This window comes from Choloepus didactylus, chromosome 2 (genome assembly GCF_015220235.1).
Source record: "Choloepus didactylus isolate mChoDid1 chromosome 2, mChoDid1.pri, whole genome shotgun sequence".
In the NCBI taxonomy this organism is placed as follows: Eukaryota; Metazoa; Chordata; class Mammalia; order Pilosa; family Megalonychidae; genus Choloepus; species Choloepus didactylus.
Genome location: NC_051308.1, coordinates 33,187,484 through 33,205,169, shown reverse-complemented (window position 1 = coordinate 33,205,169; position 17,686 = coordinate 33,187,484). Strand labels below are relative to the sequence as shown.

General features: G+C 51.9%; 1 protein-coding gene across 2 annotated transcripts in view; it reads left to right on the top strand.

The window, feature by feature from the left end:
- The window catches only part of STUM (stum, mechanosensory transduction mediator homolog), a 61,862-nt gene extending 46,805 nt beyond the window's left edge, over positions 1-15,057 (top strand). Inside the window, exons 2-4 of one of the 2 annotated variants that reach the window (XM_037822766.1) lie at positions 4,795-4,974; positions 6,695-6,703; positions 7,722-15,057. In XM_037822766.1, the coding sequence (XP_037678694.1) occupies positions 4,795-4,974; positions 6,695-6,703; positions 7,722-7,756 (224 nt within the window). In that variant the 3' untranslated portion in view covers positions 7,757-15,057. The remainder of the gene's footprint in view (positions 1-4,794; positions 4,975-6,694; positions 6,704-7,721) is intronic. The other variant, XM_037822768.1, reaches the window with a different exon arrangement.
- The last annotated feature ends 2,629 nt before the right edge of the window (positions 15,058-17,686 follow it).

The following is a 17,686-nucleotide window of genomic DNA, read 5'->3' as shown; positions in this document are numbered from 1 at the left end:
GGAGCTTTTTTTTTAACAGCTAAGACTCATTTAAAACAATCAACACCTCTTCATACAAAAATGTGCTAAAACCATTTTTTAAATTTACTGCTGACTAGATTAAACAATGATATTTATATTTGTGCCAGTTTGAGTGTATTGTGTCCCCCAAATGCCATTATCTTTGTGGTCTTGTGTGGGGCAGAAGTTTCGGTGCTGGTTAGATTTGCTTGGAATGTGCCCCACCCAGCTGTGGGTGATAATTCTGATGAGATGTTCCCATGGAGACATGGCCCCGCCCATTCGGGGTGGGCCTTGATCAGTGGAGCCATATAAATGAGCTGACTCAGAGAGAGGGAAGGGAGTGCAGCTGGAAGTGATGTTTTGAAGAGGAGCAAGCTTGCTAGAGAGGAACGTCCTGGGAGAAAGCCGTTTTGAGGCCGGAGCTTTGGAGCAGACACCAGCTGCCTTCCTAGCTAGCAGAGGTTTTCCGGACGCCATTGGCCATCCTCCGGTGAAGGTACCCGATTGCTGAGGTGTTACCTTGGATGCTTTGTGGCCTTAAGACTGTAACTGTGTAGTGAAATAAACCCCTGTTTTATAAAAGCCTATCCATCTCTGGTGTTTTGCATTCTGCAGCATTAGCAAACTAGGACAATATTTTAGATCCACTCACTTAATCCAGCCCCAGTCCCATTATCATTGTTTCTTAAGTAGTGAAATCCAAGTTAATGCACATGCAGATAATATGCATTCACTTTATCAATCATACAATTCAGCCTGTGTATAATGTGCTTATATTTTTATACATGTAACTGGTCTATTCAAAGGTCATGCCAGAGTCATCATGAGTGTGTCAGTGTAGGTAAAAGAGAGAGTAATGACCAAAAGTCACTCCCACACCTTATCATGCTAAGCTTGTCTCCTCTTTTAAATAAAACATGGACCACCCAACTTTTCATAACATGTAAGGACAGAGCGTCTTCCCACGGCACCTATGAACACACGATGTCCACAGGCCTCTCCCCTTCCAGCCCCTTTTCTTGAGAAAACAGAACCCAAAGGAGTAGACAAGAGAGGAGCGTGCTGAGCCACTTTGTAGACCTACCCTGGCTCATTTAGGCCACGGACACATATCTGCAGAGCATTGGTTCACTGGGTCACCCCCTCTCTGTGACAAGCAGACAGGTGCATAAAAAAGCCCGTTGCCTCTGGTCAGCTTGAGGCAATTCTGGTGAGTTTCCATCTTTTGAGGGGAGATGGGCTAGATGACCTTCTAACTCTAAGAATCTCTGAGTTTAGGGACAGAGTTTTCCTATGCTCAAAACTTCCATATACAATTAGGCTGACCCATATGAATTGCCATTTTTTTTGGGTAAAAAAACAGTTGAATAACAACAATTTCATATGGGTCAGCCTAAACAAACAAACTAACTAACTAACAAACAAACAAATAAATAAATAAATAAAAGGCATTGATCACTGTACCCATTTCCTAGGCAGGAAGACTGAGGCGAGGCCACAGTTACAAAGAGACAGAGGATATATTAGTTAGGGTTCTCTAGGGAAATGGAACCAACAGGAGATATCCGTAAAAATGAGATTTTATAAAAGTGTCTCACGCAACTGTGGGGATGCACGAGTCCTAATTCCATAGAGCAGGCAGTGAACTGGCAACTCCGATGAAGGTGTTCGATGAACTCCCCATGAGACGCTGGCTAGCCAAAGAAGTGAAGGTTCTCTCTCTTTCTTCCTTAAAAGTCTTCAACTGATTGAATTAAATCCAGCTGATTGAATTCTCTCATTGCAGAAGACATGCCCTTCAAAGATATAATCAGCCACAGATGCAGTTGACTGATGATTTAAAAAACCAGCCTTCTGGTTTATTAACCAGCCACAGATGTCCTTGCAGTAACAGTTAGGCCAGTGCTTGCCTGACCAGACACCTGGGTACCATCACCTGGCCTAGTTGACACATAAACATAACCATCGCAGAGGGTCATAGAATCTCAGCCAGATCCCATCAGGTCAGGATGCTGCAAGCCAGATATCAGGGTGCCACTTGCTTCAGAACTTTCTGTGAAGGACGCTGGCCACTGCTGGGAGTGGGCAGTTTTAAGAATATTTTGAAAATCATTAAAAATGATGTTTCTTTCCTATTTTTTTCATGTAAGGATGCAACATCCTAGATTGAAAAGAAGATCTGGGTTTAAATCTGAACTCCGACATATGGGCAGATCATTTCGCCTCTCTCAGACTCGTTTTCTCCATCTGTAAAACAGGGATAATAATGACAATCGTAAGAATTGGGGGTAGTGCAGGTGGAGAGAGGGTAAGTGGTGCACAATGTAGACTCATGACAAATGGCATCTATATTGTCTTTACTAAATATTTTCCCCTCATATCCTTGTTCATCTTCCACCATCTTTCTACTTCTGTAACTGTCTTTTTTAATTGTTGCAACCTGCATTTATGTAATATCCCAGAGGCAAAGGACCGTGGCACATACTTCCTAATGGTCCCTAAATCCCCTGTTTCCTGCTGTGCCCACTTCCAGTGCCTGAGTCCTCCCTGTCCCCTCTCAGCTGCTGCCTTCTCCTCCTGGTTCCTCTTTCCCATCTCAGACACTTTCAATCCACCCAACACCCTGCTGAAAAATTAATTTTCTTAAATCACTGCTTCCATTGCATCACCGTCTTGCTCAAAACTCTTGGTCAGAGCTTTGTCTCTTTCACGTTAGGAGCAAACTCCTTATCTGGACATTTAAAGCCCTCCACAAATGACCCTAAACCAGTCCTCCCACCTTATGCCCTCAGCTGCCCCATGTTGCCACTCAGCCCAGATGTGCCTGCTCACTACCTGGAGCACCCTTGCTCTGCCCCCTACCCAGTGGGGAGAGACTGGGTTCAAGTCCCACCTCCATCACTATGGTAATTATGTACCCCAGTTTAGACATGTTCTTAATCTTAATTTGCATTCCTGTGGGTGCAAACCCATTGTAGATAGGATCTCTTGGAGCTATCATTTGAGTTAAGGTGTGGCCCAGTTGAATGAGGGTGGACCTTAATCCGGATTACTGGAGTGCTTTATAAGTAGAAAAAATTCTGACATAGAGAAAGCCACAGGGAGCAGCTGGAAGGAAGCCAGAGGTGAGCAGGAACCTGGAAGAGAAAGTAGAGGACATTGCCATGTAAAGTGGAGGCACAGATGCAAGCCAAGGAACCCCAAGGACTGTGGCAAGCCAGCAGCAGACACTAACCTGGGGTGAAAGCAAGCCTTCTGGCCTCCTATACCGTGATACAATCAATTCCCATTGCTTAAGCCAAACCATTGTGTGGTATTTGTCAGAGCAGCCGGGCAAACTAAGACAGTCACTATTACCTCTGCAAACTTGGGCAAACCTTTAACCCTCTCCTCGTCTGTCAAGTGGGGACCATGAGCTTCCAGCTCTCCTCCCCACCCTGAGCCTGTGAGCTCGCCGAGGGCAGCAACTAAGTCTGGTTTCCGAATGAACCACTATAGAGACTTGAGATGCAACTGAACCCCATCCCCAGAAAGGAGGGTTCAGCAAAAGCTCTTTGAGAGTGGAGGTGCAGCCTTTACCTCCCTGCATCTCCTGTGGGGCCAGCACAGGCTCTGTACTAGGATTTCAAAGAAGACTTTGGTTAGCAGGGATTGATCTTGAATCCGGTGGTTCTCACAGTTTAGTGGGTGGGGAGAGGAACTTGTTTACAAATGCATATTCCTGGGCCTACCTTTAGGTTTTCAGCAGATCTCAGGTGAGCTCAGGCATCTGCAACTTTAACAAATGTGCTGCAGGTGATGGAACAGGTGGTCCAAGGTTGTGGGTCCCCAACAGGCTGCCTGCTGTGTGCAGGGCACTATGCGAGGGGCCAGGGGCATAAAGGTGAGTCGACACAGCCTGGGACCTTGAGGAGCTATCAGCTGTGCAGGCAGCAGGAATCCCTGCAACTAGGCAGAATCTGCACTGGGGCTCAGGGTGCAAAGCCTGGGATCTGGGCACAGGCATGAGGGCCGAGAGCAAATGCCATGCCTGGAATCTGGTAGGAGCAACCAAGGTTGAGGAGGGGAAGGGCCAGAAGCCAGAGTGCTCAGGGAGAGGCAAGATCAAAGACTAGAAAGCTTCCTCAAGGAGCAGGAAACTGAGAGTTAGGAACATGAGAATAGTCACAAAGCCGATTGGCTGACTTCCCGAGTGTCCTCTTTTCTTATCTGCACCTGCTTGTACCAGGATGCCTGCCCCTGTGAGGCAGTGCCAGGCAGTGGAAGGAACATGGACATTGGCATCAGGCAGCGGGGGGTTTGATGCCCACCTGCGATCGTGACTTTGGACAAGATGCTTAATTTCTGAGTCTCTCTGACCCTGGACCTCTGTTGAATTTAACTCCGTGGTTGGCGTCCATGTCATGCCAGTGGCTCTGGCTCCTCCTGCCTCTGCAGTCTCATGCCCTCGGAGGCTTTCCTATGTAATGCTGGTGCCCGTTCCAGTTGCCGTTTGTTCTTGCAGGTGGCTGGACAATGGCTCCTTATCAGCAGGCACTGCTTGCCAGGTGACTTCTGTGTTCCCCCCAAGGCCCAGGGAGTGTGCTGGACCTTTGGCAGCCTCGTGTCACCCCTCACCCAAATGGTATATTGGCCTCTCCAGTTGGAGGTGGGCCAGGGTCTGAGATGGGGGCACTGGTCCCGAGGACAGGCTCCAAGCTCTCAGAGGGTGGGCAGCTGGGCTAGCAGTGGGCACTCCTGCCCCTCTGTCTCCCATGCCCTCAGAAGGCTGTCCCCTCTGGCTTCCCACAGGGACGTTCGTCTCAGCCTTCACTGTGCTGTGCGGAGCCCGGACTGACCTGCCAGACAGGCACGTGTGTTGTGTCTTCTGGCTCAACATTGCGGCGGCTCTCATCCAGATCCTGACGGCCATCGTGATGGTGGGCTGGATCATGAGCATCTTCTGGGGCATGGACATGGTCATCCTCGCTAGTGAGTAGCTGGGGACACCTCCTGGGGATCGGGGGCCTGGACCCAGCCGGGATGCAGGGAGCAGGGCTGGAGGAGGGTCTGGGGCCAGGATGGACTTGTGCCTGGGCACTGGGCAGGGAGGCCTTCTGTCTGGCCAAGGGCCTGCTCACCCCCAAGGGACAGGCACTCGAGGGTTCAGCTGTGCCCTCCTTACCAGTGCCCATGACTGCCCAGGAGAGGAGACCGTACCTGCCTAGTTAGCCCAGAGGCCTGCTGGGAATTACAATTCTTTGACAAGCAGGTCTCCTCTGCAGAGACCTGAGGCAGAGGGCCTGAATAAGAGAGGGAGGGAGGGACCCCCTACCCAGCTCAAGACTCGTCAGTCTCTGCATCTCACAAGGAAACGGGCAGGCCAGCTGACCAGACTGGGTGGCAGCGTGTGTGGCCCAAGCAGTCTCAGCTCCCTGTGCCTACTGTTCTCCATCTCCATCATGCAGTTTCCAGAGAGAAGGAAAAAGCCACTTGGTGTACTTGCCCACAAGAAACCCTGTAACTGTGGCTTTTACAGTCAGAAGAAAGTCATATCTCCTTTTAAACTTAGCTTTTTGTTCATTGACGCTAAAGTTTTATTATTCCTAATTTGTATTGTGTGGCCCATTATCAATTATTTAATACAAACTTGATTCAGATGCAAAACTGCTTTGTGAAAAAGGGCTTGAAGTTACAAAATGAAGTTTCCTGAAGACAAAAGATTAATGCCTAAAAAATAATGAATCTTAAAGCAGATGCCACCTATATTTTAAGTGTACATGCATGTTTCCCTGAACCGCCACTCGTGTGCCCTGTATCGTCACACACCTGTCCACCTCCTTAGGCCATAGTTCCTCAATAACTGGGACCACATCTCCTTCAGGCCCTTTGCCCTTCTCCGCACTCCTCACCCTGACCCCATGCTCATCATCGTGTCCAACACCCAACGAAACCTTTCACAGGTGGAATTGTCAGTGCCAGAGGTGAGCTGTGCCAGGTAAGGGCAGCAGAGTCAGGAGGGGAAGCCCAGAGTTCAGGGGCTCTAGAATGATCTGTAGCGGACTCAGCCTGAGTTCAGGTGAGCATCCAAAACCCAGGGCACACACAGAGGCCAGGGGCTAGGCAAGGCCAGAGAGGGTGCAGGTACCGTGGTAGGTTGGTCAGATGGGCTGCCTGCAATGAGTCCTCCTGGAGCCAAGGTCAGGGGAGGACGTGGGTCAGCTGGATTGCCAGGGTATCCCAGAATTAGAGCTCAGAGCTACCCAGGAAGCCCCTGGGAGACCTTGGCAGGGTGGGAAGGGGTGTGGGGAACCAGACCTAGCCAGGGGCTGGCAAGGCATTGGAAAGAGCTGCTTGGCAGTGTGTCACCAGCCTGAGCCCTTCCCAGGGGAGGGGGGGCCCCTCCCTGCGCCTTTCTAGTCCCACACCCACAGACCTGCACCTTCCGGGGGCTGGGGGCACTGCCGGGCTGCGGGGCTGGCTGACGTCCCAAAGGCCGGTCACCGCGACAGCTCTGAGCCCGCCGTGCCTGAGGACTTGGCTTCTGTGAAGTCTCTGGCACGGCCTCCGTTCCACCCTCCAGGACCCACCGTGGGTCCTCCTTCTCTTTATGTTTCAGGTAGTCCCCATAGCCACTGATTTCAGACTCTGCTTTCTCTCTCTCTTTTTCTCCTCTTTCTCATGCTGCCTCATACCTTGTGTGGCTCCAAAGTTTCCCAAGGTGAGTCTGTTGAGGCCTGCGTGGGCTTGAGCTGGGGGTCCTCTGCCTTCACAGAGCCCCCCACAGCTGCACACAGGCACCCCGCTCCCCCGCTTGGTCAGTGGGTTTACATTATTAACTTTTTCTTACAGAAAATGTTTAAACGCAGAGAAAAGTATAACGAGTCCCAAAATACCCACACCAGCTTCAACAATGATCAGCTCACAGCCACTCCTTTTTCTTGTTACTCCATCCCTCCCCAGCCCCCACCACTGGATCATTAGCACGTAAAGGTGACGCCACATCTGCTAAATCAAGAGGAAAATTGATTCAGTCTGCTGAAGCTCCTCTGCGTGCTAAGTTGCCGGCTAATGGGGGGTAACTGCTCAGCAAACCCCAGACTTACATAATTTCATCTGTAAATATTTTAGTAGGTATCTTTTTTAAAATTTAACATAACCACAATAACCCTTTCACACTCAAGTAAGTTGGCAACGATTCCTTCATGTCAGTGGTGTTCAGCTTTTCCCAGTGGTCTCATAATTATCAATAATGCTTTAGAGGTTCACGGTCCCCAGGCCCTTGGCCTGTCAGACACGCACATGAGCGGGTGTTTCCTTCTCTGTGCTGTCCTCCTCCCTCCTGCTCTCCTTGCATGCCTTCCAGATGCCCGTGTCTGGGGGAAGCCTGCCCGGTACCTTTTGCCAAGGCTCGGCATTGGGAAATCAAGCCAGCCTGATGGGGCCACCCTTGTGCAGTGGCTTCCTGAGTGTGGATGCAGGAGCACATCCACCACCTTCCAACACCCACCCCAGGGCCCTCCTCTCATGTATTCCCCCTAGACCCCAAATTCCACAATCCTCCACTCATTCCTTTGTTTCCCATTATAAAGCCAATGCCCTGTCCCCAGCCTGTAGCAGTCATTTACGGCTCTGTGGGGATGAGCTCTCCTGGGCATATTCTGGTCTGGGGGCATCTCCTGGGGGACTCCTGATGGCGGGGACCGTCTAACTGGCTCTCCTCTGCTTCTTCCTCACAGGCTACAAGGAGCAGGGCATCCCACAGCAGCTGTGAGCCCCGCCGGAGCCGCCGGGCAAAGTCCAGAGCAGCACCAGGCGGCCTGGGCACAAGGACCTTTATATGTTCTCATCTGCCGTCTCCCAGGCTTGGCGTATTTTAAAAATATTATTTATTTTGAAAATGCATCTGCTTTTCTCAGCAGGCTCTGAGGGTGCGTAGGCGCAGGTACTGGGAGCATGGAGGAGCGGGGTGGAGGAGGGATGCTGACGGAGAGCCCATCTGCAGGCTCTGGGCTTCCTGGAGAGCTGCCCGTGTTGCCCATTGTCCACCTCAATGTCATACGGGAGCTGCTGGGCCGGGCTGGGGTGGACATGATCTGGGTGTGCAGGGGCTCACCAAGGAGGCAGTACTCTGGTGGGCACTTCCTCTGGCCCCACCTGCTGCCTCTCACCTCGGGTGCCCTGAGTTTTCATGCTGTCGTCTCCCGTGGGCAGCACCAGGGCAGAGGCAGGGGCAGGGGGGTGGACAGTCTCCAGCCCGGGGGGACAGGCCCACAGTGCCTGCAGCCAGCTGAGGCCTGAGGGAGGGGATGTCTCCTGGCCCTGCCCCCCCACTGCACCCCCAGCCTCCGTGCCGCTGAAATCCACGGGGCTGGGTGTGTTTTGACCTTTGTTTTCCTGGGAAGGAGGGCACTGGCACTGTCTGGAGTTGCCAGGGTCCACATGGGCCACGGACTGGTGTTTTCACAGCAGACTCGATGCCATTTCAGGTCCACAGTCCTTTTATGGAAATCCTTGGAGCCAGATGTGTTTCTGAATTCAAAAATTTTGGATTTGAGAAAGGTAATAGGATACATTCCGCATATATGAGAGTCACCACGTGTTACCAACCCTGCTGCAGAGTCTGGTACTGCCCTCTCCCCTCGCCCCAATCAAGAACATTGATATTTCTGCAGAGAAGCATGTGCATAGTCACACTAAATGGGATCAATAAAACCTGTGAATTGCCTCACCTCAGTTCAGCTCAGATTTTGCCATAAATAAGTTATGAGGAAAAACTTAACATTTCACAGTTTTTTGGATTTCAGAATTGTAGCAAAAAAAAAAGTGTGTGAGGCTGTGGTCCTCTGTCTAAAACCTGAAAATCCTACTTGCAAGCAGATACATTCATGGGTGAAATTATTCCCCATACACAAGGACCCTTCCCATTTGCAAAGGGACCACAGGGTCCCATTGAAGAGCTGCTCCTTAAGTGATTTTTAGAGTTCAAGCCCTGCAGGTGGGAGAGAAACCCACAGAAGTTGTCCAAGCTACTGCTGATTCAAGAGAATTGAATTTGAGAGAAAGGAGAGCCAAAGTTATAATGATAATGGACATGTCCACGTCAGCTTGTTTTTTTTTTTTTAATTTTCATTTTAATGGGTAGGAAGCTAAAATGTGGGACTGGCCCAGAGCCCAGGACCTGACCCCACTGGAAACTGGACCACTGGGTATGTCCCTCTCTGAGGGACTCGTCTTGTCTCTCGGGGACTCGGTCAGAATTCAGCCAGGGCTGGAGAAGTGACTGGTTCTCCCCACTGCCTGCATTGCTTGGTGTGAGCACTCGGTGAGCAGTGACCTCTCCCCAGCCCGGGCTTTGAGCTGACAGGCCCCCTCACTCCACCAGGAGCAGCCTCAGAGGCCACCGCTTGCCTAGCCCCTGCCTGGGACAGAGGCCCACTGCACTGGGGACCGAGCTCCACCACCCGTCCACCGGGCTTTCTAATAACAGACCCGCCAGAGAAGTGGGCCTGGGCTCCCTGAGGACTGGACTGCTCCCTGCCATCTGCTGAGAAACATAACCCTCTGTCCACTCACCCACTGTGGGCCCTGCCGTGGGGCAGGTTTTCTGCTCCTGGCCGGATCCTGCCCTGCCATCCCCTTAGTTCTGATGAGCATCTTGTCCTTCCATCGCTGCCTGGGGCTGGGCTGCACCTCTGAATACCCTAGGGTGTCTTTTTCTCTTCTCATCCTCCTTTCATCCTGACCCCAGGCCTTTACTTCTCTTTCCTAGTATTTAACCACCTATTGGAATGCCCTGTATTTTCAAATGGTGGGACTAGATTCGGTTTATCCAGAAAGCCATTTGATGTGTGCAGATGGCATCCTGGAGGCCAAGGCGAGTCAGGCAGCAGGCTGGCAGCTCTTCAGGAGGCTGCGCCAAAGAAGGGAGCCTCCCCTGTAATCAGATAAAACAGCTTCAACCCAGGAGATGGCGGGTCCCCGGCAGGCAGGGCAGCAGCCCACAGCCCTTCTCCCCCAAACAGCTCTCCAGAGTGTCCTGGCTCCACTGGGGCAGTGACAGGTCTCGGGTGGAGGCTGTCCCCACAAGTGCGAGAGGAGAATCTTCTTCTTCCTGACTTTGGGCTGGGGGTGGTTGCTGAGGGGGTAGAGAAGAGATATGTTTAGTGACACAACCCAGACACAGGTGGGATTCTCTTGAGTGACAGGTGTCATCACGAGTTCCAGTGTGGGATGGATTAATACAGGGGTTTGTGTGCTTGGAAGGACATCTTCCCCTCCGCAGCCCCCGCCCCCCTCCCAGGCCACCCTCCTCTCATCCCGGAGATGCTTCTGCAAACTTGAGAACACATCAGCCTCAGGTAATCGATGTGTGGGAGAAACCAAGAGGACCATGCCTGAATCCTAAACCATGAGCCTGTGAGGGTTCCCATGAGGACAGGATGAGCTCAAAACAGCATTCCTCATAATGAGACCATGGTCTCAAAATTATCTTCATTAGACACTGGACAATGGCTGGTTTGCTCCAAGAGGAGTCTGACGTGGCTGCTCAGAAAGATAGATGGCCAGAGTTAATTTATTAAACCAGCCAGCTAAAAACTCAGATCCTCGTGCCAGCACGTGCTTGGTTGGCATGCAGCCCCTGTGTGACAAGGGTGTTGGCCCAGAAGTCACAGGGCACATTTCAAGTTCGAGCCTTTTATCCGTGGGGACCATGCAGGACATTCCTTGGTCATGGGTGTTTGCAGCAGGACCCACATGCATGCAGAGAACTTCACAGTGAATGAGAACTCCCAGGACCCTAGCTGGGACACTGTGATGAGACAGTGGCAATTTTATTTAGCCAGAGCAGGATCCTGGAGAAAGAGTGGGCCGCCTGGTGCCTGGGGGTCTGCTGACCTAGATCTTTATTTGGCCAAGTCGGTTTTAGAGCTGAGGACTTCAGGCCAAGAAGGCCAGGGCCCAGGCTCTGTGGACACAGCAGGAGACAGAGGTGGCTCCCTGGCTCCTGTCCAGCCTCCTCCTACCTGCTGTGGTGCTGGGGGCTGCGGGGACAGAGCTAGGCTGCAGTGGCCCTCACCAGTGTCCAGCCAGGGTCCCCTACCCAGCCCCAGCCCGACAAGCTGCAGGCCTTGCCCTGGAAGCCAGTCTCTGGCTGCCCTTGAGGGGAGGTAAGAGGGGAACCTGCGAGCAAGGTGAGCAGCCCCAACGACAGGACCAGCCACCACGTTTTGGGCACGTACCCAGGCATGGCTAGTGCCATTCCATCTCCCATCACCCTCACCCACAGCTTGGTGGGGGAGAGATATCAGCATGCTGAGCTTCAGGTGTCAGAACCCAGGCTCCGAGACAGTGAGGCACACGTCCCCAGATATACAGCACCTAAGGGGCAGAGCTGGGGACTGACCCACGAGTGTGACTCCACAGCCTAGGGGAAGCACTTACGCCGGCCCCACACGGGAAGAAAGGAAGGCAAGAGGAGCCCACAGAGAGGATCCTGGGGAGGGGTCCTTGTCCACTCTGAAGTAATAGGGTGAAACGAAAAACCTCAGAAAGAATCAGAAGGCTGCTGCATCTCTTCGCCCCTCCACTGCCCTCCCCCCTTGTCCCCTGCCCTACAACACACCCTGTGCTCACCATTCTAGGTGGCCCTGGAATCCATACTCCCTCCTTTAAGACTGGAAGATGGCAGAGAATGGCTTCTAGAGACAGAGCCGGTATGGGGAGCTGCCTGTCCCAACCCACAAGCCCACGTCAGCTCCCCCACCCGCCCCCTCCTCCAGGCAGTCTTCTGCAAGTTGTCTCAGAGGTGCCCGTATAAATCCAGGCTCCAAATGGAGCAGGGGTGACACAGGCTTAAAGGAAAAACAGAAGGGGAAAAATAGCCACAGGGTTAACAGTTCCCCTGGAGAGAACGGGCTCCCAGCTCTCAAAAAGAAAACCACACACATACTTACCCCAAACCCCAGGCTGTGAAGTCAGCAAAAGGCAGGTTTGTGGCCCATAGTCGGGCAGTGGCACCTCTGAACCCAACTGGCTCTTCAAAACATGTAAAAATCTGAGAACCTTTGGCCCTAGAAAACCAAACCAAAAGCTCCTTCCACCTTCTTCCCGCCCACCTGGGGTGGGTTTGAGAGGGGTCCCTTCAGTTTTGTCCTCCTGCTCCCTGACAGCGGGATCCCAGCTCCCCCTGGGCCTCTGGGCTGAAACCAGGGCCCCATTTTATCTTCCGACCCACCTCAGGCTTTAATTACACTGGCTGCTTTTATCCTGTTAGTGATGTTGGCAAAGAAAGACTCTTGCATTGTTTAAACTGCTTGGGGATGTGTAATTTAAATGTAAATGCTGGAGTTGGAGGTTGCAGGCATTGTTTACTGTTACTATTGTTCCCTCTTGCTGGGTTGGTTTGGGAATGGGAAACAGAAGCACCCCCCCCCAGCCAGCTGGGCCCTCCCCAGAGACGGTGGCCTTGTAGGTGGTTTGGGGGTTTCGGGCTTTGAAGCAGTTACTGACTCCTGGGGACCGTACCTGGGCCCCAGGCTGAACAGAGAAACGGTCTCCCCTCATCTCAATGGTCCCACTTTGTAGGGTTTAGTGGGGAACTAAGTGTGGCAGTCCTGAGGGAGGCCCTGGAGGAAGGGGTGCAGGTGCGGCTTTCCTGGAGAGCACCGTGGTGCCCCCACGCCCCTGCTTTCCCAGCCTCCCCAGGGGACACAGCGGGGCCACGTGGGCAGGGACGGAACGAGGAGACATGGTCTCCAAGGACTGGGGCTGGGCCTCCTCCCCCAGAGAGCCCGGGCGCATCCTGCAGTTGCCCAGGCAGCCACGTAGGCCAGGGGAGAGGCTGAGCACGGTCCGAGTGGGGGGGGGGGGGCGCACCTAAAATTTTCATTAATTTTCTTCCCATTTGATTCTTTGGGCTTCCAAATGTTCACAGCAGGGTGGATGTGCTCACACACTCAACACTTATGGATCCGCCCTAAATCCTACTGGGCCATTGAAAAGTCACAGAGGTCACTTTGTAGGATGAACCCTTGTGGCGAAAGATGGGGGTGGGGATCCCCCAACTCCTCCCCCCAACAGGAAGCGCTGAGGGGAGGCTGAGTGCCAGCTGTCGAAGGCCTGTGTCTCTCCCCTGCCTCGTGCCTCTGTTGAACTGTGTGTAGGTTGGAAACAAGGAGAGGTGCTGGGCGGCCATCACTTTTTCCACCTCTGTTAGTGCAAAGGGCTTAGGGGCAGAGCCCCATCCGGGCAAGGGAGAGGGAGAAGCTGTTCTCTCCTGCGTGAGGATCGAAGAGGCTGGCAAACCCCGGAGCCAGGCCTCTTCCTATAGTAACCGGAAACATCGGCCTCCGCAGCTCCACTCTCCCCTCCTGAACCTGTCACAGTGGGCAGGGAGGTTACAGCAGAGTCCCACTCATATGCGTCCTGACTTTGCGATGCGATTTGTCTCTCAATTTGTATTTAGCTATGGAACCTCAGTCCCCAGTTCATCTTCCTCCCTGCCTGCATTTGCCAAAATGCCAACTACTCAGCCTAGTCCAGACCTACAGTCCACATTTCCTCCCCCAAGTGCCCCTTCCAGCTGCCCCCTCCTCTCCAGGCCACACATGCACACACCAGCCCTTTGACTTCGGTGAACATAGGGCAGGGTCTTTCTGGAGACCCAGGATTGGGATATAACATCTCCAAAGGAGCCCACACCCCACTTCCATGAGCTGAGTCTCCTTCCAACGTGAACTCTTGCTGGCAGCATTTTTTGCCCTCACCCCCCCCCCACCCCCCACCTCGGCCCCAGATGCAAACTCTGTTTCCACCTTCTCCGGGGCCCTGGTTGTGAATCTCTCCCTCCATGGGCTCTGCACCCCACCACCACAGCACAGCTCTTCTCACCCCGCAGCCCCACCACAGCTTGTACACGCTCCTCAGGGCCGTCTGTGGGGCAGGCATGGTGGACCTGCCCGGAGAACGGGGCCACCTGTCTCTCTTCTAGGGCTGAAAACAAGTCTCTCTTCTGAGGCCCCTTTCTGTTCCTACAACCTACCCACCTGCCCCAGATCAGGAGCCAGTGAGAATAAGGGGGAGGGAGCTCACCTTTGCCTCATATTCTGGTTAGAACTTGATAGGATGTTTCAAGCAGGGAGAAAGGATTTGGCTGTAACAGGCTCATCAGGGCATCCTCACCCAGGAAGGCCTGGGACCCGTGGGAACTCTGGGCTGGCTTTTCTCATGGGCTAACTTCCAGGCTGTTGTACATGGTGCCATGTTTGTTTTGTTTTGTTCTTACATCATACATAAAAACAACACACTGGTTCTGTGTGAATCAGCTGAATTTATATATGTATGAGTCTCGTGTTTGATACCGTGACTGGCTTTGTTTGGGTCTCTCTTCTTTCTGTTAAATTGGTTGCTGTACATTCCCGTTGTTCTCAGACAAGACTCAGTCCCCAATCTTCCAGAGTTTTCTTGTCTACACTTCTGCCTAGAGCCACTGGAAATCCCTCAAATATATCTCCCACTCCATCCCCATTGGCTTCCCCAGGGATCCAGTCCAGCTGTGGGGTTATCTCTGGCCTATTCCAATGATTGGAGCCTGCCTTGGTTCCAAGAGAGGAAGAAAATTCCAGTGTCGGGGGCTTAGGGAAGCTTCCAGACTTGCTCTGGCCCAATCCTCGCGGTCTGGGGCACCAGCGGCTGGCAGCTTAGCTTTCCCCTGCACCCTCAGGACAATGTCCTGGTAGCGTCCCGCCTGCCGCTGCTCAGGGGTCTCCACAGCATCCCTAGGCACGGGGCCGGGTTCCAACTCCCCTAGCCTTCCGCCAGCTTCAAAATTCCTAGCTCGAGCAGCGTTACTGTACATGCAATGAAAAATACCACATAGGACAACAAACACCTGTCTATATATCTCCATGTACATATTTATATATACACACATGCATACTATTATAAATATGTAAAGCATGGCATCTCTTTGGCATTCCAAGTTTGTGTTTTTTAAAAATCCTGGAAATATGGCTTTGGAAACCTTTTCTTCCTCTCCCTCTTTTCTATGTAATAAACATTCATGTGACCTTTGTGGTGGTTTCTTAAATCCCCATGTCCTCTCGTTCTTGTTACCTGACTGGTACTCGACATCTCCCCCCGACCCCTCACCTCTCTGCAGCACGTGCTGTTGGTCTCCTTTCGGGGAGGAGGCCTGACTTCCACAAAGCGGGCCGTGCCCTCTTTCAGACCCCTTTTCTACATACCCCTCTCCCGGCAGGCTTGTACAAGTTACTCCTCAAACGTCCACATCTTTGGCTACCTGATCCCTTTACAACCAGGAATTCGCACACTAAATCGAACACCAGGATCCAGATGGGGTTTGTGAGAACAAGTGCACAGATTCAGCTCATTTCCTTTCCTTGATTGCGAGACTTGTTGAAGAGGGAAATGTGTGTGATGTATGCATTTGACAAAGTCTCTTGTGTAAACAAGAAGCTGGAGGAGAGTGGTGAGGAGAACTGGGAACCAGCTTTCAACTATAACAAGGGGCTGGTTGAACTGACGTTACCTTGGGGGACTTGCTAGTCCATGGCCAAGGCAACTCTTTCATTAATAATTGGGTGAAGACCTACAGAGCTTATCAAATTTGTAGATGAGGGAAAATAAATATATTAGATAAATCAGAATCCAAGAAGATCTTGACAAACAGAGACAATCTAACAAGATGAAATTTGATAGCATTAAATGAAAGAGTTGTTTTTGGAATCAAGAAACTTCACACTTTCCTTCATGCTTGGATCGGCAGCTTGGTGTTGTGATGTGGTTGGAGAAAGCAGACCATTTGATTTCAGGGGCATTAACAGCAGCGGCTGGGGTCTAGAATGAGACCATGTCTGAAGCGTTGCATTCAGTGTCGGGCACCATAGAAGGCAACACCCTGGCAACTGCGTCTCTGACTATGAGCCCTGCGACTTGTACCGCAAGGGAAAGGCTCTCTCTCACCACTTCCTCATCTGGGCCCAGGATCCCTGGAGACCTGCTGTCTGGCCCACTTGCCCGGGGTGCCCTGGTGTGCCTAGGGAGAGAGGCTGCAACCTCAGGGGCCTGATGCTGCTGTTGCCCCAAAGAGTGAGTCGGCTTCCAGGTACAACTTTTTGGTGAGGCCTCAAGTTCAACAACAGTGGCCCCTTCAAGACCCCAGACATGGTTTCTGTGCTCAGGATTGACTTCAGTCACTGCTAAAACCAGGACTCAAAGCCCAAGGTAGCATATTGACCCAAAGCGCTGTCATGGTCACCCAACACCATAGGGAGTATTTCTTGATTGTGTGGATCTTCTAAATATACAATGCATTCAAGTTATGCCAGGAATGCTCTTGGCCAGAGAATTCTTTCTGCAGAGTTGTCCGGCTCAGAGGGGCTGGTCAGAAGGCCCGGCCCAATGGGTGATGAAGTTAGCACCACCTCTAGCCCTACTAAGTGAAGAAAGGAAACCCTTCAAGTGCACCAAGATACTCTCTCCTCTCCTAGCCCCAATCCTCTTGCTTTCAGGAAGGGTGACTTGGGTCAAGCCAGCCAGTGTCTCCTGGAGGGTGAGTAGAAGTGTGTCTTCCCAAGAGAGTTCTCAAACCCAGAGGAAAGGAACAAACATTAAAGCATCTGCTCCCCAGAATTCCCCACACCCCCAGACCCCAGCCTCTGAGAGAGGTTCGTGCTTGGTGTGGCCAGTCCTGGGGAGACACATGTGAGGATGCACTGAGGGACAAGAAGTGGGGTGGAGGCAGGGAGGCAGGAGGTGGGTTTGTGGCCAGGGTTGTCTATCCACTTTTCTGCACGCAGACTTCAGAGGTGAAGTAGGGTACAAACATGGGGCAGAGAGGATTCCTGGTGGGGAACCCAGAGACTGGGTCCTCGTTTCCAAGGGGACCAACTGTGGGCATATCTGGGCTCCTAATGGCAAGCCTTATGGAATGGCCTTGTAACTCAAGATTCAGTTATACAGAACATGTCAGGGATGAGTGTGGGTGATGACAATAACTCATTATCATTTGGATTGTGCTGTATCATTTACAAAGTACTTTCCACCATCTTCAAGAAATTATTCCAATGGAATCTGCATTTATCGGGTGCCTATCAAGTGTCAGGAATTTTCACATGTACTTTGTTTACCCTCACGAATCTAAAAGATATGTCTATCAGATATTAATATTGTTATCTCATTCATATCTGAAGACACAGTCCAAGAGAAGTGAAGCAACTTGTCCAAAGACTCACAGTTGTGTGGTGGCAGAGCCCCGACTTTAATCCTGCCTCTGACTCCTGGCCTCAAGTTTTTTCCTGCTCCCTGGGGTTTCTCAGCCAGGGACTGTGCCTCCCCTTCCTTGGTGAGAAACACTTTATTGGATCTTTGATGGGGAGAGACTCCCAGAAGTGGCTGTTGAGGGTTTTTAGTCCCCCTCGGATAAGGGAAGATTAGGTGGCCCTTTAAGCTGGAGCACCATCTGCTGCTCCAAGTACCTGCCTGGGACAATGGTGAGGCCAGGAGTGGAAAACATTCACATTCGCCCCTCAGCATGGGCTGGAAGTTCACCCAGGCCATGATGAAGAATAAGTGCGGTGGGAGAAGAGGGACCCAACCTTCTGCAAAGATCATATGCACAACTTGGAAGGTGTCTGAGTTTCCTAGGGCTGCCATAACAGAGTACCACACACTGGGTAGC